Source organism: Triticum aestivum, chromosome 6A (assembly GCF_018294505.1).
Source record: "Triticum aestivum cultivar Chinese Spring chromosome 6A, IWGSC CS RefSeq v2.1, whole genome shotgun sequence".
Classification (NCBI taxonomy): Eukaryota; Viridiplantae; Streptophyta; class Magnoliopsida; order Poales; family Poaceae; genus Triticum; species Triticum aestivum.
Window position 1 is genome coordinate 443889869 of NC_057809.1, and position 22292 is coordinate 443912160.

Sequence of the window (22292 nt, forward strand, 5' to 3'; positions counted from 1 at the left end):
TGGCCATTTCCAAAACAGACTCCTCTTGTGCTGGAGTACTCTGTCTGTCGCCCAAAACCTAAAACCCCAAACCTTGCTGTGATCCAATTCCACCCCCGAAAATGGCAGCCCTCGCCTCCCTTCTCCGCCGCCGCAGCAGCCGCCGCGCCGACGTCCTCCTCCGCACGCTCTGCGCCACCACCACTGCGCCCCCCCCCCTCACGTCCTCGGCCGCCAAGACCCGCCTCCGCCGCGAGTACGACGCCGACCGCGCCGTCTCCCTCCTCGAGGCCATCGACACTGCCTCCCTCTCCGCCGGCTCTACGCGCCATGCGCTCTCCCTTGCCGCACGCCGCCTCACCCGCGCCGGACGGCATGCTGATGCCGAGGCGCTCCTCTCCTCCCACATCCCAGCTTCCCCAACCGAGCCGCATCTCTCGGCCATCCTCTGCTCATACGCCTCCGCCGGCCTCCCCGAGAAGGCCCTCGAAGCCTTCCGCTCCGCCGCGCCGTCCCTCCCGTCCCCCATCTCCCCGATGCCCTTCAACGCCCTCCTATCGGCCTTCGTCCGGTGCTGCCGCCACCGCCGCGTCCCGGTCAAGGAGTTCTCCATCACCCCCAACGCCACCTCCTACGCCATACTGGTGAAGGCTCACTGTATGGTCCGCCATGACGCCAAGGCTCACGAAGTGATAGCCCGGATGCGTGAGGAAGGTATCTCGCCGACCACCACCATCTACACCACAATGATTGATTCCATGTATAAGCAGAAGAAGGTAGAGGAGGCCCAGACTTTGTGGAAGCAGATGCTGGAAAGCGGATGCAAGCCAGACCATGCAACATATAATGTGAAGGCCATGCACCACGGACTCAATGGCAAGCCGGAAGGTGTTCTCCAGGTGATGGTGGAAATGGAGGCCGATGGAGTAAAGCCAGACACCATCACCTACAATTTCCTCATGACTGCCTATTGCAAAGATGGAAAGATGGAGGATGCCAAGGCGCTGTACCGTTCGCTAGGTGACAAAGGGTGCTCAGCGAATGCAGCCACATATAAGCACATGCTTGCAGCGCTGTATGCTCATGGCGATTTTGATACTGCCATGAAGATTTTCAGGGAAAGCATGAGCTAGCACAAGGTGCCAGACTTTAAGACAATGAAAGGATTTGTTGAAGGATTGGCAAAGGGAGGCGAAGGAGGTTATTTACGTGGTGACGAAGAAGTTCCCTGACACTATGCTGTCTGGGTGGAAGAAGCTGGAAAAGGAGCTTGGGTTCTGCTCGGATAGCGGAGATACAACCCCTCACGCAGAATGTACAGCTGAAGAACCAGTCTCTGAGTCTGAACCTGCTACCACCGAGGCACTTGAACTCAAAGATTCTGCTGCTGAGGAAACGGGTGTGTCAGAAGAATATGATGGTGATGAAACGCCTTCACCTGAGACATCCACTGATGAGGAAGTGCCGAGGGGTCCTGCTTAATTGAAGAGTACTTTGTTTCAGTTTGGTTAGAATGTTTGAATTGAGCTCATTCTCAACATTGAAGAATTGTTAATGCTGCTTTGGGGAGAGGTAAACACTAAGGTGTTGCTGTTTTCGATAAGGGCTCTTGGGATGCTAACGTGAATAAGTTATAGGATTATGTCACTTTGGAATTAAGAGTCGGCTGTCACTCTCAGCAGTGTGCGCGATTTTAGGAGATATTGTTCTGGTGATGCTTGTCTTAACTAAAATCATTGGGCATTGCCATTTTATTATTATTATGGTTTTGTGTATCCAGGTTTACTTTGTATCAATACTACATGGATGTCTGAATTATTATTAGCAGGGAGCGTGTGCAGTGAGACCAGCACCACTGCAAGTGAGTGAAGTGGTTACTTCACCATTAACAGTGTCAGTGTTGGCGCTGGTACTTTGTCTTGTCATATCACGGAGTAAGAAGAGTTTGGTTCCTGCTTTGCTTCCATGAACTACCTGTGGTAATAAGAAAACTGCATTGCAGATGGTCTGATGTTTTGGAGTTGTGTGTAGTAAGTTATTTCAGGAATCTGCAGCTGCCATGTTTGCCAAATCATGCGGCTGTAAATACCTCGTGATCAAAGAGCCCAAGAAATATTGTCATGCACATTTTCCACGTAACTCTTGTCTTGCGATGGCTTTGCATAATTAGAAGAACAGTGAAATGGTAGTAACTTGGTAGTTTGGGTAGTCAGCATTTATTTTCCATAATAACAAAATTGATGTCGGTTAGACTTTGTTTTTCTTGTAATTTAAAAGGTTTGCCGAGAATGTGAAATTCGAGTACAACAGGTGTTGAACTGAAAACAATTTGCTAGAAATAAGCTGAAGTAGAGAAGCAGGGTGGGGCTGTTTTTCTGAAGCTGTGACCTGTATTGCTGCTCAAAGATATAGTATATACATCAAGTCGCTCTCTAACTGAACCAACCACCACATTGCTGCTCAAAGATATACATACATCAAGTCGCTTGCAAACTGAACCAACGACCACACGACTTATTATCATCGACGCACACACAGGCAAACATGCGCTAGTAAACTCTTATTATTACATGATCTGCCGTGTGCAGACCAGAAGAACGGTGACTACCTGCTGGAGATGGGATCACTGCTTTTCGAGGATGCGGGGGTAAAAGCGGATAGCCAGGTAGTCGATGCACAGGGCGATCATGCCGACGCACAGCACGCGGAGAGCTCCAGCAGCCGCAGCCCGTCCATTGAGCTTCGCAGCGGTGTAGCCCAGGGGGATGAAGAGGACGACGACGATGCCGGTGATGGCGACCTGGTGACCGCCATGATGGTCACAGCCGAGCCGAGGATGTTGGCCACCGCTGCTGCCGCAGCCTTCTTGACGGGGCCGAACTTGTCCTCGTTCGCCCCCGCCACCTTCTTGGCAGCGTACGCGGTGACGAGCTCCGTGGCGATCGCGTTGGTCGTGGTGACCACAGCGGCGTACATGCCCGCGGCGGTCATCTGCCCCGGGATGACCCCTGCCACGATGCTCACAGCAAGCATGGGAGCAGCTGTGCTGATCATGCCGCCGAGCAAGTAGCAGAGGGCCACGGTGCCCAGCCACCCTTCCTCCATTGATATGCTGGTGATGTGTGAAGGAATGTACTTGCAAACAGAACTCGAGGCTGGGCGGAGATATTTATAGGCGGTCAGCCTAGTACCAACGTGTGTCGAGCGAGCACGAGTTCAGCCAATTCAACCGCACCGAGGTTCTTTTCCGCTTTTCTTGGGTCCCACCAGTCGGCACAACCAGCACCCTGGACCCACTAGAATTGTGGATCTCTGGACCTGGGTGGCCCTAGTGTTTCCTTTCTGTTGGATTTTTCTTTTTTCCGTCGGTTTGACTAAATGTGAATCTGATTAATTCCAACTCAAACATAATGATGTTATATATCTTTTTTGGGTAGAAAAATCAAGTCATTTGGAATCTGCAATTTGGCACTCATCCACACACTCACGAAAACCTGCTTTGGTGCCGTTCTTGTCAGAGGCAGCCGCAAGAAAAACAAAAGTGAGGCCAACACATACCAACTGATGCCTTGGCCCGTATTTGTACAGTATGGATGTACGTGTACACGATGCGTGTCCAACTAGGGGGCATTTTTGTACCAATATTCCAACTGTGAAGCATTTTTTTTGCAAATACTAGTACAAAAATACATGGCCGTAATTTCAGCTGCTGGACACGCCGACATAACCAGTGGGTGTAGCCAGTTCAGGCATGTTCAGTGGTCGAAAACTTGACGCAATGCAACATTTTGGGGTAAACTTTGACAGAAAATTATACATGGGGATAGCTTTTTTGTATTTTTTTTTAGAAAAGGAGGATGACCCCCGGCCTCTGCATCTGGAAGATGCATACGGCCATTTTATTAATTATTCTCGAAGAGTTTTTTTATACTTAGTAAGTAGTGGCTCATAAGTCAGCTGTAAGGAGTTGGATGAGTGTTTCATGCGAAAGCACTAAGGGCATGTACAGCGTTGTCTAGTCAGCAGTCTGTAATGGATGTCACATGGGATATTTTTCTACGTGGAGGCAAGAGAACGTGGAGAGAGAACGAGGGTGTCTAGAATTTAACGGACGGTCGATTTCCCTGATATATCGCTACTTACCGACAGACATTTTCCCATTGTACGCTCAGCCGTCTTTTAAGTTGACGCTTCCCTATCAAACTGCCGTATCCCTGCTACACGAACTCTCCTAATTTTTTGGTCCTATAGATAGCCTGAAAAATATACAAAGTGTTTGTAAGCCTGTCTATAGATGACTTGGAGGATCGCTACAGACAACATGTATCGGAACTGATGTACATGCCCTAAGGCGAAAGCATTTTAAGAACAAATATTGTAATGCCGCGAGAGTAGACCTCTTAGTGTTTTTCTTAGCCGCTTTGCGGTTTTGTCTGCAACTTCCTTCTTAATCAATGAAATGGCAAATCTTTTGCCTTGTTTTAAAAAAAATTAAGAACAAAAGGACACCAATCATGCGATGTTGTGTGTGCATTTATTGCGCCCGCAAGTGGTTCAAACAATAGTAGTAGCAACTCCAAACCCCCAATCTCGTTCCAAATTCGAAGGGCAAACCTTTCCGGTAGGTTCACAAACACAGACGTGAAGCTCGTAGGTGGAATAACAATTAATTAAAGCTGTGGCACGCATCGGTGCAAAAGTGTGTACATAAGGATCGCCTCCAGGTCATCGGAAGCGAATACGTTTACCATGGCTGGCAATGCGTGTAGACCAGGTAGAAGGAAAATTCGGAATCTCGACCTCCTTCGGTTCCTCCCTTCCTCCCTCCCGGACGGGGCTTATGGAAAAACGTACTCCCAACTTTCTCTGGGCTTCCAATTTTGCTGTGGATCATCATCATAACATCACATCAGCAGGAGCAACTGGGGTCGATGGGCCTGAGTTGGAGCCTGAGTATTGCCCCATCGAGTTCTTTGATGAGGTTAGAGCATGACAATGTGGGAGGGGCAATAGTATGTAATGCGTGGGTAATCTTCCTTCCGGGCCAAGCCTGCAGATTAGTAAGTTGGGTAGGTGTCGTGTCACGCGTCCATTCTTTCTAAGGAAATACTCCCTCTGCCTCAAAATGTAAGACCTTTTTTACACTATCTAGAGAGAGGGCATGGCTAAAAAGGTCAAAAACTTTTGTTTCTCGTACATACCATTATGCATATGGCAATTGGCACAGATCAAAGCGTACGACTGTGATGGTCCTCCCCAACAAGTAAGGCAGCGATTTTTGCAATCCATCCACCATCACTTTTGCCCCAGAGCCTTGATAATGTTCTACAACCCTTGTAGGCTGTACGTTTTCCAGGCCAGCATTAAGAGCTGGGCTAGATTCAGCACCTTGCGCCGAAGTATGAGCAGCTGTAGTGCTAGCAGTCCTGCTGCCTCTTGCATTGGGTTGCTTCCTGTTCTACAACCCTTGTAGGCTGTACGTTTTCCAGGCCAGCATTAAGAGCTGGGCTAGATTCAGCACCTTGCGCCGAAGTATGAGCAGCTGTAGTGCTAGCAGTCCTGCTGCCTCTTGCATTGGGTTGCTTCCTGTTTCTCAGCCCATCTGATGGCAATATCTCAGCATTGTTGCTCATAACCACTGCTGCATCAGAATTTGGTTCTTCCCCAAGATGTACTCTTAAGCCAGAATCTGCCCCCAGCTTGGATGCCAAAACCGAAGCTGCAGCAGCTTTTGCAGCTGGATCAAGATCATATTTCTGCACTTTGTCATCATTTAGTACTGTTGTGTCAATGCCATGATAAAATTCTATGAGGTAATAGCACCAGGAGTCCCACAACTTGTCCTGGATGTGACGATTTGGTCTCAAACTTACAAAAGCCAACTATTAAGTCCCATAACTTGCACCCAATGTGCAAATCTGGTCCTAGCCAATCGTAGCACGACAAGTGGAGCCTAGTCAGCACAGCCGGTCAGTGCAGCACATTTTGCAATTACCCCCCTGGCCTTAGCAGTAATCAACCCGCACTACAGAGCCGCAAGGCATCGTCGTCGTCCGCGTCAGCGAGCGCCTCAGCGGCCGCCTCGGCGACTGCGTCCGTCGCGAACTCGTCCATGCTCGGCGCGGCGCCGAACAAGAACCAGAAGCTGGCGCACGAGGGCGCAGCGCACGACCTGAACCCCGCGTTCCCGCACCACCAAGGCGGGATGCAGGCGCAGGCGGATTACATGGCGTTCCCGAGCCTGGAGAGCAGCAGCATGTGCAACCCCGGCGGCGGCGCAATGGCGGGCAATGGCGCCCGGGCCGGTGGCGCGCTCTCCGCGATGGAGCTGCTCCGGAGCACCGGCTGCTATATGCCGCTGCAGATGCCGATGCAGATGCCCGGGGAGTACGGCGCCGCGGGGTTCTCGCTCGGGGAGTTCCGCGCGCCGGCGCCACCGCAGTCGCAGAGCTTGCTAGGCTTCTCGCTGGACGCGCACGGTACGGTTGGCGGGGCTTCCACGGCGGGGTACGGCTCCAGTGCCGGGATGCAAGGGATGCAGGACAGGTCGGGCAGGTTGCCGTTCGCGTTCGACGACTTGAAGCCGACGGCAAACTCTGGCGCCGGTGGCGGTGAGAGCGGTGATGGTTCTGGCGCGGGCGTGGATGGCGGCGACCATCAGTTCGAGCCAGGCAACAAGGAGCAGCAAGGCAACGGCACCCCCGTTGGGCAGCCCGACACGCCGGGGTTCTGGAACGGCATGATCGGCGGCGGCGGCACCTGGTAACATGGACGGCGGCGCCCATGCATGCATAGCTCATGCGATCGGAGCGTCGGCTGTGCGTGTATGCATGCGCTTCCAAGCTGCAGCTGGAGATAGGGCAGAAAGGTTTAATAAGATGGTGGATATGGTGTTTGATATCTTTCTTTCTTTCTTTCTTTCTTTCTGGTCTTCTTCTTCTTCTTCTTGTTCCTTGCAATTGTGCTCTAGCCGTTCATTAGTGTTTGGTGATCGACTTGGGGGCTAGCTAGCTCTAACACATCAGACAGGCTGACATCAGACTATCAGAGTACACAACATTTTAATCTCTGTTCATCGGTGCCATGGATGCTACATGCTGGCCTGTGTGAAGCTTCATTTTAGGCCGGCTTGGAGTTAGCTAGCTAGGCCTCGGTACATAGCTATCCAGTACTACGTACATGGCGCATGTGGTGGTGCGGTTTCTCTGGTTTGCCGGGCCAACTTTAGGAGACCTGTAGGAGTGGGGAGAGGACCGAGCTACAGTGTGTTTGGTGGTAACAACAATGCACTGCACATGCGCCATTGCCCGCCATTGCGCCGCCGCCGGGGTTGCACATGCTGCTGCTCTCCAGGCTCGGGAACGCCATGTAATCCGCCTGCGCCTGCTGGTGGTGCGGGAACGCGAGGTTCAGGTCGTGCGCTGCGCCCTCGTGCGCCAGCTTCTGGTTCTTGTTCGGCGCCGCGCCGAGCCTGGACGAGTTCGCGACGGACGCACTCGCCGAGGCGGCCGCTGAGGCGCTCGCTGACGCGGACGACGACGATGCCTTGCGGCTCTGTAGTGCGGGTTGATTACTGCTAAGGCCAGGGGGGTAATTGCAAAATGTGCTGCGCTGACCGGCTGTGCTGACTAGGCTCCACTTGTCGTGCTACGATTGGCTAGGACCAGATTTGCACTTTGGGTGCAAGTTGTGGGACTTAATAGTTGGCTTTTGTAAGTTTGAGACCAAATCGTCACATCCAGGACAAGTTGTGGGACTTCTGGTGCTATTACCTCAAATTCTATCCCAAGTAATGAGCTCAATGGCTTGACCAATGACCGCTTACCTGGATAAGCTGTTGGGTAAGGTAATAATTTGTCCGTTCTTTCAGTTCATCAATCTTATATTTAGGAACGGAGGGAGTAGGTTAGTATTGGACAAGATTAACATTTTAATACATATCACAAGATAACATTACTGCCAAGATCCTTACTAGCAAAAAGAAAGTTGTCAATTTGTCATTTGTGTATCTGAACAAGCATGGAGACTTTGCCGGCCGCGGCTCCAATCATACAGTGTTAAATTCTAGTAGAGTTCGCCACAGCCATCTAAAAATTCCTTTGGTATAATCCAGTAATTAACTTTATTAGTTTTTTCTGAGAAGAATTACATTATTTTTTAGTAAATAATAAACCACAATTAGTTAAAATATGTTGATTAACCTTGTTGGTACCATGTTAGGTCGAATCAATTGAAATGCGGCTGAACTATACACAGTGGCGCATGCATGGCTGACACATGTGGGCCATATTGATTTGACAGTAGGGCTGGATGTGTGGTGCAGGTTGCGCGCGCATAGAGTTAGGATAAGGCCAACTCCACCGGGCGATCCCAAATGGATGTCCGTTTTGTCCTGTTTTTGTCCCTTTGGGTAGGGATTTGGGGTCGTGTCTGGGCCTGTCCTGGGATGCGGTGGTCGTGCGACCAGCACGCGGCCGCATCCTTTTGCCCCATCCTGTCCGTCAGGGCCAAGAAATGCCCAAATTTGCATTAAAACTATTTTCGAACCCAAATAGTTGTCTGAAAATTAAAATAGTTTTACAACCCAATTGAAATTGTCTTTAATAAAATAGTTTTACAATCAAATCAAAATTGTCTTGACTGAACATAAAATAGAGAAATACATCTATTGGTTGCCAATGTGATCCCACACGTGCTCAACCAAGTCATTTTGAAGATTCACATGAGTGTGCCAATCACGCATCTCACGGTGGAATTGGGCAAACTGTTCAAATGTGGCCGGGTCTTGGTGTAGGGGCTCAATATTTTCACCTTGGTAATCAAATCCTTGGTCGAAGATACTCTCATCCCGCTCGTCCTCGACGATCATGTTGTGCATGATCACACAAGCAGTCATCACCTTCCAAAGCTTCCCTTCATCCCATGACAGTGCAGGGTTTCGAACGATACCCCACCGGGATTGAAGCACACCAAAAGCACGTTCCACATCCTTTCTAACACTCTCTTGCATTTGGGCAAATCTCTTTCTCTTCTCACCTTGGGGTTTCGAGATTGTCTTCACAAAAGTTGACCACTGAGGATATATACCATCTGCTAGATAGTATCCCTTGTTGTAATGGTGGCCGTTGATCTCAAAGTTGACAGGTGGGGAGTGGCCTTCTGCAAGCCTCGCGAAGACTGGAGAACGCTGCAGCACGTTGATATCATTGTGAGAACCTGCCATGCCGAAGAAAGAATGCCATATCCAAAGATCTTGTGATGCCACCGCTTCTAATATGACAGTGCACCCGTTAACATGCCCCTTGTACTGGCCCTGCCAAGCAAATGGACAGTTCTTCCACTCCTAGTGCATACAATCTATGCTGCCAAGCATACCTGAAAATCCTCTAGCTGCGTTGGTCGCCAACAATCTCTCTGTATCAGCGGCAGTTGGCTGCCTCAAGTACTCTGGCCCAAAGACCTCGATCACAGCCTGGCAAAACTTGTACATTGACATCAGACATGTTGTCTCACTCATACGCACATACTTATCCACCAGATGGCCTGGAATTCCATATGCAAGCATGCAGATGGCCGCGGTGCATTTCTGATAGGAGGAGAATCCAAGCTTGCCAAGGGCATCCGTCTTGCACTCGAAGTATGGGTCATGAGCAACCACTCCCTCTCGGATACGATTGAACACATGCCTTGCCATACGAAAACGGCGACGAAATTTATCCGGCCTGAAGAGCGGGGTGTTGGCAAAGTAATCTGCATAGAGCAGGGCGTGGCCTCTCTCCCTGTTGCGGTTCAGGTTGGGAGCACGGCCAGGGACTGACCCCCTGTACCGAGGAAGCTGCCGTTGAATATGGTCGTGAACGACCAGTGCAGCCACCACAAGATCGTCATCATCCGACGACGAATCGTCCGATGAACAAAGGAAGTGATGGAAGAAAAACTCGTCTCCACTGTCCATACCTTTGTTGGCAAAAGGTCGAACACCTTGCGGTCGTGGTGGCGAAGAGGCCGCGATGATCACCTCGACGCAGCAGGGTGGTTGCCGGCCGGCTACAGGCCGCTCTGGAGCTCTCGTCGGAATCTGCCTCGGCCGCCGTGGTACGTCGCCGGCAGTCGTGTCCGGCTCTGCCACCGGCAAGGACGGCCACGGCCAAACCTCCTCCGATCGACGACCAAAACTACGGCGGAAGCGCGGGCGTGGTGGCGGCCATGTCGAGACGTGGTTTGGTATGGACGGCGGGGGGGGGGGGCTGCGCGGTGACGAGGCGACCGGTGAATAGCGGCGGCGGCGGCGGCAGGGCGGGGCGGGGAGAGAGGGTGAAGCGTTGGGAGCGGAGGGACTGCTAGTGTCCCCGACAGGCGGGCCAGGGGAGGACAAGCGCGCGCATTCCGCCCGTCCGTGTGGTGTCCGTTTCACCCCAAAACCGGCGCAAGTTTAGGCCAGGAATGGGTCGAAAGCGGACACAAAGCGGATAAAATTCCGTTTGCTCCCGCGCGCTGGGCTGCCTTTTTTGTTTCTTTTACTCCAAACGGACGAGGTCGGATAGGATAGGGTCGTGTGGTGGAGTTGGCCTAAATCCAGATCCGCGGAGAGAGAAAAGCGGGTAGGTAGACGACCAGCGCAGGCGCAGTGCATGCATATCCAAAACTAGCAAGCTGGTGGCCCGTCCATCCCCGCCCGCCTTCCCTTTCAGCACAGATCATCCTCATCATGTACGCACGCTGGACCTCCAATCCCCTCCCACCAATATGCCATTCCCTATCATCATATTGCAAATCCGTTCGGATCCCGGCAAGATGTGTAAAGTTTCCGGTGAAATCATCCCGGACTTGGAAGTTGGAATGCTGCCGCTGGGGTTGAAATTTTTAGAACTACTCTCCAGTCTCCACAGCGCAACGGAGCGTGCACTCGACGCCGTGGGGTTGGCGGGCACAGAAATTTTAACCCGGAGATGTCAATCCCTTCGCTTCGCGCCTCTGCCATCCAACTGTTCCCTCTCCTTGTCCCCGGTGACGGACGATCGGGCTGACCCCCACCATACTGCACCGCCAGCCAACGCCCAAGGCCAACAAGCCGGAGTCGCACAGTGCACGGTACAGCTTTCGTACAATGTACATGGGAGTGCTTGCAAGTTGCTGCTCTGAACCCATGGTGGTGATGACATGCATGATAATGATTTTTAGTACGCCAAGAGCAAGCCACCTGAAGTTTTCGCTGTGGCAGATCAGCAGTAGCCCCCATCATCGAATGTCTATCGTTCTTGAGCCTTTTGATTGAAAGCGAACCCTGATGATATTAGATCATTTTCAACGTCAACCCGTAAATTTTCTTTTACATCCGTCCATAGATATGGGACCAGTCCACGGGCTTGGATACTGACAACCGATATCCAACGCTATCTTATATGTCCGCTAGCAAATCCAAATTCAAACTTACTCAATCCACACAGCGCACTGGATCACACCAACTTCAGATTGCATGTTTGATCACAACCGAAAAGAGCCAAGTATGCTTTGTTTTTACATGTCTGAATCCAAAAGAACATCAGTCCGACAGTCCATGCAATTTTCTGTCCTGCCGGACCGGCAATCCCACTCGGTACTCCATGGTCAAGGTGTCGTCGCCGTCGCGTAGACAGCCTCTGCATCCTCCTCCATCACCTCCGTCGCGTCCTCATTCTCCGCCGCCGCCAACTGATTTTTCTGCCGCTGCAACATCTGGTACCAGACGGATTGCGCGGTCCTTCTTGCATCGGCATCCAAAGAGTCTACATTCAAGGTCAACATCATGGCGTCCTCCGCATTGGCGGCGATCTTCACTTTCTTTTCCCCGAGCACGACATTCCTCTCTTCGACCATGGTCCTCCTCTTTTCGAGTTTGAGCTACTTGTCCGTCGACTCCATCAATAATTTGAACCTCTCTGCCTTCTTCTCCTCCTTGATCTCCGACCGCTTAACGCATACCTCCTCCTTCTTCGCCAAGATGTTCTCGAACCTCTCCGTCAGCTTGGCCGCTGCACCTTCTTGCTTCGCCATTTCCTCCTCCCACTCCTTCCCCCATAAATTTCTTCTAACCTTCTTCGGCGGTTCTTGGGTTGGGCCGATAGGGTCATCGGGTTCTTCCTCGTTGGCTTGGCGGCAGTTTTGGCTATGAAAAGGTTCCACTTCGGTTGCTCATTATTTCAACCAACAATGCATGATTGTGAAGTTTTTCTTCTCCAACTTCTGCACACGAAACAAGCACGAGAACGTTACAAAACAATGCATATCCGGTTAGTGAGTAACAAAACAAATACATGTCCGGCTAGTGATCAACAAAACTATGCATGTCCGGCAAGTGAGCAACAAAAGAAGGCATGTCCGTCTAATGATCAACTTACTTGCTCGGTGATTTGTACACCGCTAGGCCATTTGCGATGAGATGCTTCAAGTGCCCGCAATACTTGGACACGGCCACTTGGATGGTGTATCATAGATGGTAGAGGGACTTCCATTCACAGTTGCGGATGACTGCGTCGGAGTAGGACGCGAAATATTTGTGTTTATGAAACCATATATGAATGTTGTTCCAAGAGGTTGTGCCCTTTTGCTCCGTGTCATGGAGAGGATCAAGGCTAGTGGCCAATCATGCATCGCACAACAACTCGTCCTCCCGCATGTTGAAGCTTTCTCCTCTACCCTTCTTCTTTGGATCACCGGCTGTATCAGCGGATCATCGTCCTCGCTGTCCTTCCCCTCCTCCTCATCCTCCTTCCCATCCGGCTACTGCTCTTCGGCGACCCAGTGTTGTTGTTGATGTGTGTCCACGCCCATCTGATTGTAGGACTGCCGCGTGCCTGTCTGGGTATAGTACTGCTACCGATGGTAGTTGCTGGAGTAGGTGGGATCCGAGCCTTCCACTGTCCCGTCCTCATAGCCCTCTCCCCCTTCTTCGCCTCTGTCGTGGATGATGTCGAGCATCTTCCTGTCCCGGTCGTCATACGCCGGCTCCCCCGCTCTAGGCATTGCAACGAACATCATGCGGGCACCCATCTGCTCCCCGCCCGCCGCCCGCGCTCGGACGAGCTGCGGCGAAGAAAGCTCGGAGAAGAGCGGCGTCGCGTTAACGTCGACGATGTAAGGCACCCTACCGACGGGGGTTCCGAGCTGCTTGGCGGCGTAGTAGTACGGAGGCTTGTAATCCTCCGGCCATGGCACCGTCTGTACTGTGGGTGCGCCCGTCTGGCGATGTCCGCCACGTCTGTCGCGACCACCGCGATCGCCACACCCAACACCACAACTAGGCCCACTGGCGGCCAACCGCTTCTTGAGCCTCTCCTCCTTTGTGGCCTTCGTTTTGATGCGACAAGTTTGCCGCGTAGCTCGTTTTGATGCGGCGAGTTTGCCGCGTAGCCAAGCTGATCTTCCGGGCTAGCGTGATGCTCTGATCCTCTGGCACCGCCGCCGCCTCCATCTCCGACAGGTTCTCTGACGGTTTCATGCGTCATCGGCGGAAGGAATAAGAGGGTGGGAGAAAAGAGCGGGAATTGGGCGGAGAGCGGCAAGGGGAAAAGAGTGGGGGATTTTGACGCGAAAACAGTGCAGGATGTTACTAAAGTGCGGGTTCCGTCTTTTTTTTTTGGGTGGGTCAGAGGCAGAGAGCGACGTTTCACGTGTTCGGACTCCCGCAAAACCCCATGTTCAGTTACAATTTGTTCGAATCGTTCAGCGAAGCCATACAGACTCAAGTTGGATGACTTTCATGATCGGACGGATGCGAACGGTCTGCGGGTCACAGTTGAAGATGCCCTGAGGTGCTTAATTGGTTTGTCATTCTTCGCCGTCACCTTTTGTTGGCGAGCGTGAGTGATTGAGAGGGGAAAGACAGCGAAATCCAGGATCTTGGGGCAGTACGTTCACTGTGCCTCCACAGTTACCCCGCCAAGATAAGATATTTAAGCTCCTGGCTAATCGATCGGTCTCGTCTGCGATGTGATGTGTTACTCATACTCTACCTCTACCTTGGTAGGCTCGTGCTGCTAATTGTAAAAGACCCGCAGATTCCAAGCAAAGTGATGAAAGCTAGAGCTACACGACCCAGATTCCCATGTGCGGTGCTCCCCTTGTAGGTGCATGTGCTTCTGCGTCCTTTGCTTCCCCCGCGCTCTAGCGTAGCTCTAGCTCGATTCGGTTTCTACCACCTCCCTTCCTCGTGCTCGCAAGTCTCGCCATGTGTTTTACATGAGCAAGTTCTGTCTTGAAACTTACAGAGCGCGGTACATGAAAGTGTGCGAGACTACAGATCAATAGCCGGTAGACCATAGTCGGTTGCTTGTGTAGCATCAAATTCGAACCACGCGTAATGATCAAACGTCTCTTAACTGAAACAATAATTGGTTCCATCGGCATGCAGGTGCAGCTCATGGGCAGGTTTCATATCGTGTTAGAACATCTACATCCGGTCGCCTCAAACCCGCTCCATACGCCCGGGCAAACCATCCGATTACGATTTTTTTATCAAGACAATCTCCTCAAACGGTCCTCAAACGTCCGGACTGGCCGACACCTTTCATATCCAGTCCAAATATGGAACGGATATGTGGGCGTTCGGGCGCATCCGGGCACGCCCGCCACGTTGGGCCCGACCCACGTTGGCCTACCTGACCCCACATAAATTCCTCCCCGTCCACTCGCCAGATCAAATCCTGATCACTCCACTCCCCTCCCCTACGCCACCCAAACTTGTCTTCGGCTCCCTTCGGCCGTCTCCGATGATGGGCAGCGGATCCGAATCCTTCACCTCCAGATCTGTCGATCCCGAGCTCATCTCACGCGGCTCCGAGAAGGAGATGGATGTCCGGCTTACGCTCCGACGCGTCCGGCAGGAAGCCCGTGCATGGCTGTGCTCGGACACCTTCCGTCGGGAATCCATTACGTCCGCCCAAATGGCGCACGGATCCGGCACTAGGCCAGCCATAGTTGCCTCGCCGGAGGCCGTGTGGTCCGTCTGGCATCCGAACGCGCTGGCGGACGCGCAACCCCTCCGTAGACGCGCCGAGCATCAGGACACACCATGGGCGCGCGGATCCGGAGCATCTAAAAAAGTTAAGGACCACACACTGATGCACACAACCATACTTATTAATACATAAGCATCAACGTTCATTACACGTGTGGGTCGCTTTTACTCTATCATAGTCTAGGTTTTTAGGTTGTTCGTCGTCTTTGCTTCGGCGGCGACGATGACAATGCTGGATAAAGATTCTTCGAATCATTCCCTGATGAGGCCATCGGTCCTATGGTTGGGGATGAATTTGGAAACCAGTCTGTTCAAGCAAGGATAGCGTGGCAGCGGCGGCATCCTCGTGGTGGACATGTGTCCTCGGGCTCCGCCATTGCGATGATGTTTGCTCCAGCGTCGGCGCGGAGCTTGGGAGGTAGTCCAGGAGAGAATGCAGATTGTGGTCTGCATCGACGACATCTGGAAGACGGAGCATGTGCTCGGCTCGTGGTTCGTGGATGACAGATATAGTATCCTCCTTCGGCGTTTTAGTCGTGGTGAGGTGCCAGATCTGGGATTCGATGGCGTGTCCGAAGTGTTGCCCCGGTCTGATTCGTTCAACGGTAAGGGCTTCATTTTTGATGAACCACCTTGGAGGTCCGCAAAGCTGCATATCAGCGATGGAGCCGCGTCGAGCTCGGGTGAGGAGGTGATTCGTCATTCTTTTCTTCGGTGGCTATTGTGGTGGTGCCGGAGGCAGGTGACGGGCGTTGGTGTCAAGCTCAGAGATGTTCTGCTATTTTTTTAGTTTTGTCATGTAGGTCTTTACGTGACTTGTACTTTGTTATTTATGATATGAAGGAGATATGTATTACCATGAAAAAAACAAAATAAATATAAAAAAATCACAATTAGCAAAAAATATTATCTGCAAGCTGCAGCTATTGGTGTATGATCAATCTTGATCCATTACTGGCTTTGTTGAATACCTATGTTGATGATGAGTGCTTTTCGTCTGCAAGGGAAGTTTACTTCATCGAATTTGGTAGAAATGGACGCATAGTGGTATACTTGTTGTGTTGAGGGCATGTAGGCATTGGTTGACAATATATCTGTAAAATGAAAAAAATAGCTTGTTATTTCAACGTTATAGCTTGCCATAGCAGATAATCATCTGGGAGGGTCACGTTACGTTTTACCTAATTTGCTTGCTCGCGCTATAGCACACTATTTTGACGTTAAAGGAAATAAAGTTGTAGTGTTTTAGCGTGTGCTTCCTCCTTCCGGAAAGACTTGTCCAAAGCTTGTTCCTTAGTGCTAGATACATCTATTTGACAGACAAATTTTTTTGGATGAAGAGAGTACCACACAACAGCCCATCAGGCATCGCATCGGTCCAACTCTAACTCAGTCTCTCTTAGACGCAAACCCAACGCATACACCCTAACCTAGCCAACTCGTCACAAATTTCTCATCAGCTCGCGACCGAGGGCAGAGATGATGGGGATGTTCGTGACTCGTGAGCCAAGGTAGTGGTGGCAGTTCGTGAGCTGCAACAGCTCCTTTACATCCCCCCTCCAAGTAGCTGTGTCGGCCACACCTCCAACTCCAGCAGAACAACGCTGAAGTCAACCACACCACCGGCGCCGGTAAGTCAAGCACTGATTTTTCTCTGTTTAATTAGGGGTATTCTCTTTCCTTGCAAATTATGAGTGTACTTGCCCTGAACCTAGCTCTCGTATGCTTCTCTGTTTAATTTGGAGTGCCCCCTCTCCTTGCAAAATATGAAAGGCCTTAACTTTTTTTATTTGACATTTTTATGCCTCAATTTTCAAATATAGTACGCTATAACTTGTATAGCATTTGGTGGAGGGCGGTACTAAATCTTGTAGCACACTTTTTTTGCCGATGGAGCTGGCCTTTGCTGCAGCATGATACACATTATGTGTTCCGTTATGCATTTCTTCCTCCGTTATTTTCATGTTTTTGTTCTTCACAATTGTTCTTATTGTTTATCAGTCTACCAAAAGAATTTGGCCTTGTGAAGATCTAGTCTTATCCACACCCTTTCGGTGCATCAAAGAACGAAAGCATGAACATATATAGACTCGTGAGCAACAAATTAACAAGTACCAACCGTCCACTATAATACATTAGTTTACATTTCCAACAACTGAGCTTCTTTGCAAACATGTGCTTTATACCCTTCCACTCTTTATTTGTAGGTTTACGATAGTGAATTGGTATCCCGGGATAGGTGAACGGGAACTTATTACCAATCTCACAACCGAACACTTGTTTATACTGATTTTCTTCCTCTTTGGCGCACCAAAAGTAGAATATTCGGCATTTGTGGAAGTTTATTTTAAGCCCGAACAATTGCTCGCAAAGGCGTAGGACAGGTTTCATATTAACTGTCTTACTCATGTCCAATCCTTTCATGGTCTGGAACTAGTGCCTCGTATAATCATTCACTCGTCCCCACAATGTCAACCTGAACAAAGGAACGAACATGTTGTCGCCAAGCAGGGTCAAAACCATTCATTTTTAGAACTTATTGTAAGAAAGGCCACTTAAGTTTACCATAGCCTTTTTCAAAGTTCACTTCAAAGATAACTCCACCGAGTTTCATCAAGTGAAGCTCATGGACCGTTGCATCCAGGACAACCACCTCCTCCAGGATATGACGTCTAGGCATGAAAGCAGACCGAGTAGGATGAACAATGGCCATTGGTCTATTTGTACCCAGTTTGGTAGTTTTTTTGGAAGATTACAATGAGTAAACACATAGGACGGAATTATTCAATCTGCACAACCTCTTCCTTCTAAGGAAGTAGAGTAGAGTGGTTGTCTTGAAGTTGAGCTTAAACAACTGGAGTTCAGCAATGAATAAGTACCAAAATATTGGCACCAAATCTCCCTTATGTTGGGAAACGTAGCATGCAATTTCAAAAAAAAATCCTATGCTCACACAAGATCTATCTAGGAGATGCATAGCAACGAGGGGGAAAGTGTGTCTACGTACCTTCGTAGACCAAAAGCGGAAGCATTTTGACAATGCGGTTGATGTAGTCGAACTTTTTCTAGATTCGACCGATCAAGCACCGAACGTACAACACCTCCGAGTTCTGCACACGTTCAGCTCGATAGCGTCCCTCATCCTCTTGATCCAGCAAGGTGTCAAGGAAGTAGATGAGTTCCCTCAGCACGACGGCGTGGTGACGGTGATAGTGAAGTGATCCGCGCATGGCTTCGCCTAAGCACCGCGAGAATATGACTGGGGGTGTAAACTGTGGAGAGGGGGCGCCGCACACGGCTAACAATTGATGTTGTGTGTTCTAGGCACCCCCCTCCCCACATATATGTTGGGGAATGTACTATTCAAAAAAATTCCTACGATCACGCAAGATCTATCTAGGAGAAGCATATCAACGAGCGGGGAGAGTGTGTCCACGTACCCTCGTAGACCGAAAACGGAAGCGTTAAGTAACGTGGTTGATGTAGTCGAACATCTTCGCGATCCAACCGATCAAGTACCGAACGCACGGCACCTCCGTGATCTGCACACGTTCAGCTCGGTGACGTCCCTCGAACTCTAGATCTAGCTGAGGCCGAGGGAGAGTTTCGTCAGCACTACGGCGTGGTGACGGTGATGATGAAGTTACCGACGCAGGGCTTCGCCTAAGCACTACGACAATATGACCGAGGTGGAAATCTATGGAGGGGGCACCGCACACGGCTAAGAAATCAACTTGTGTGTCTTTGGGGTGCCCCCTTGCCCACGTATATAAAGGAGGGGGAAGAGGAGGCCGGCCTAGGAGCGGCGCACCTATAGGGGGAGTCCAACTAGGATTCCCAATCCTAGTTGGAGTCCCCTTCCTTTTTCAAGAGGGGAGAGAGGAAAGGAGTAGGAGAGGGAGAAGGAAAGAGAGGGGGGCACGCGGGCACCCCTTGAGGCCCCTTTCTCCTTTCCCGTATGGCCCATTAAGGCCCACTACTTCCCCCGACGAATTCCCATAACTCTCCGGTACTCCGAAAAATACCCGGACCACTCAGAACCTTTCCGATGTCCGAATATAGCCTTCCAATGTATCGATCTTTACATCTCGACCATTTTGAGACTCCTCGTCATGTCCGTGATCTCATCTAGGACTCCGAACAACCTTCGGTACATCAAAACACATAAACTCATAATACCAATCGTCATCGAACGTTAAGCGTGCGGACCCTACGGGTTCGAGAACTATGTAGACATGACCGAGACACATCTCCGGTCAATAACTAATAGAGGAACCTGGATGCTCATATTGGCTCCTACATATTCTACTAAGATCTTTATCGGTCAAACCGCATAACAACATACGTTGTTCCCTTTGTCATTGGTATGTTACTTGCCCGAGATTCGATCGTTGGTATCATCATATCTAGTTCAATATTGTTACCGGCAAGTCTCTTTACTCGTTCTGTAATGCTTCATCTCGCCACTAACTCATTAGTCACATTACTTGCAAGGCTTATAGTGATGAGCATTATCGAGAGGGCCCAGAGATACCTCTCCGATACACAAAGTGATAAATCTTAATCTCGATCTATGCCAACTCAACAAACACCATCGGAGACACATGTAGAGCATATTTATAATCACCCAGTTACATTGTGACGTTTGATAGCACACTAAGTGCTCCTCCGGTATTCGGGAGTTGCATATTCTCATAGTCATAGGAACATGTATAAGTCATGATGAAAGCAACTGCAATAAAACTAAACGATCATTTATGCTAAGCTAACGGATGGGTCTTGTCCATCACATCATTCTCTAATGATGTGATCTCGTTCATCAAATGACAACACATGTCTATGGTTACGAAACTTAACCATCTTTGATTAACGAGCTAGTCAAGTAGAGGCATACTAGGGACACTCTGTTTTGTCTATGTATTCAAACATGTACTAAGTTTCCGGTTAATACAATTCTAGCATGAATAATAAACATTTATCATGATATAAGGAAATATAAATAACAACTTTATTATTGCCTATAGGGCATATTTCCTTCAGTCTCCCACTTGCACTAGAGTCAATAATCTAGTTCACATCGTCATGTGATTTAACACCAATAGTTCACATCTTTATGTGATTAGTTCACATCTCCATGTGGCTAATACCCAAAGGGTTTACTAGAGTCAATAATCTAGTTCACATTGCTATGTGATTAACACCTGAAGAGTGATCATGTTTTGCTTGTGAGAGAAGTTTAGTCAGCGGGTCTGCCACAATCATAGCCATATGTGTTTTGCAAATTCTCTATGTCTACAATGCTCTATACGGGGCTACTTGATACGTCCATTTTGCATCATGCTTTTATATCGATATTTTATTGCATTATGGGATGTTACTTCACATTATGTCACAATACTTATGGCTATTCTCTCTTATTTTACAAGTTTACATAAGGAGGGAGAATGCCAGTAGTTGGAATTCTGGGCTGGAAAAGGAGCAAATATTAGAGACCTATTCTGCACAACTCCAAAAGTCTTGAAACTCCACGGAATGACTTACAATAAATAATAAAAAATCCTCGCCAAAGATGAAGGCCGGGGGGCCCACACCCTGTCCACGAGGGTGGGGGGCGCCCCCCCTACCTCGTGGGCCCCTGGTGGCTCTCCGATGCCTATCTTCTGCTATATGAAGCCTTTCGTCAAGAAAAAACCAGAAGCAACCTTTCGGGACGAGACTCCGCTGCCACGAGGCGGAACCTTGGCAGAACCAATCTAGGGCTCCGGCAGAGCTCTTCTGCTCGGGACACTTCCCTCCGGGAGGGGGAAATCATCGCCATCGTCATCACCAACGCTCCTCTCATCGGGAGAGGGCAATCTCCATCAACATCTTCACCAGCACCATCTCATCTCAAAACCCTAGTTCATGTCTTGTATCCAATTCTTGTCTCCAAGTCTGGGATTGGTGCTAGTAGGTTGCTAGTAGTGTTGATTACTCCTTATAGTTGATGCTAGTTGGTTTATTTGGTGGAAGATCGTATGTTCAGATCCTATATGCATATTATTACCCCTCTGATTATGAACATGAATATGCTTTGTGAGTAGTTACGTTTGTTCCTAAGGACAAGGGAGAAGTCTTGCTATTAGTAGTCATGTGAATTTGGTATTTGTTCGATATTTTGATGAGATGTATGTTGTCTAGCCTCTAGTGGTGTTATGTGAACGTCGACTACATAACACTTCACCATTATTTGGGCCTAGAGATAGGCATTGAGAAGTAATAAGTAGATGACGGGTTGCTAGAGTGACAGAAGCTTAAACCCTAGTTTATGCGTTGCTTCGTAAGGGGCTGATTTGGATCCACTTGTTTCATACTATGGTTAGGTTTACCTTAATACTTTTGTTGTAGTTGCGGATGCTTGCAATAGAGGTTAATCATAAGTGGGATGCTTGTTCAATTAAGAACAGCACCCAAGCACCGGTTCACCCACATATCAAATTATCAAAGTACCGAACGCGAATCATATGAACGTGATGAAAACTAGCTTGACGATATTCCCATGTGTCCTCGGGAGCGCTTTTCCTTATATAAGAGTTTGTCCAGTCTTGTCCTTTGCTACAAAAAGGATTGGGCCATATTGATGCACCTGATTTACTTTTGTTACTTGTTGCTCGTTACAAATTATCTTATCACAAAACTATCTGTTACCACTTATTTCAGTACTTGCAGAGAATACCTTACTGAAAACCGCTTATCATTTCCTTCTGCTCCTCGTTGGGTTCGACACTCTTACTTATCGAAAGGACTACGATAGATCCCCTATACTTGTGGGTCATCAAGACTCTTTTCTGGCGTCGTTGCCGAGGAGTGAAGCGCCTTTGGTAGGTGGAATTTGGTAAGGAAAAATTTATATAGTGTGCTGAAATTTACTGTCACTTGTTACTATGGAAAGTAATCCTCTGAGGGGCTTGTTCGGGGTATATTCACCCCGTCCAGTAGAGCAAAGAGTTGCTCCTCAACCTACTGAACCTATTGAAAATGAATCTCCTTTTGAATTTCCTTCGGGTATGATAGAAAACTGCTAGCTAATCCTTTTACAGGAGATGGAACAAAGCATCCTGATGAGCACATAATATATGTGGATGAAGTTTATGGATTATTTAAGCTTGCAGGTATGCCCGATGATGTTGCTAAGAAGAAGGTCTTCCCTTTATCTTTGAAGGGAGACGCATTGACATGGTATAGGCTATGTGATGATACGAGATCATGGAACTATAGAAGATTGAAATTGGAATTTCATCAAAAGTATTACCCTATGCATCTTGTTCATCGTGATCGC

General features: G+C 49.4%; 1 protein-coding gene and 2 pseudogenes across 1 annotated transcript; 2 read left to right on the forward strand and 1 right to left on the reverse strand.

Moving 5' to 3' along the window:
• The first annotated feature begins 6 nt into the window (after positions 1-6).
• LOC123127813 (pentatricopeptide repeat-containing protein At4g36680, mitochondrial-like) lies at positions 7-1797 on the forward strand (annotated as a pseudogene).
• Positions 1798-4875: 3078 nt separating this feature from the next.
• LOC123129635 (uncharacterized protein At2g24330-like) lies at positions 4876-11127 on the reverse strand (annotated as a pseudogene).
• LOC123131505 (dof zinc finger protein 1-like) lies at positions 5775-7004 on the forward strand. The gene is made up of 2 exons (XM_044551163.1): positions 5775-5792; positions 6011-7004. Exons 1-2 carry the CDS (start codon positions 5775-5777, stop codon positions 6743-6745), a joined length of 753 nt encoding a protein of 250 aa, XP_044407098.1. The 3' UTR covers positions 6746-7004.
• Positions 11128-22292: the final 11165 nt, after the last annotated feature.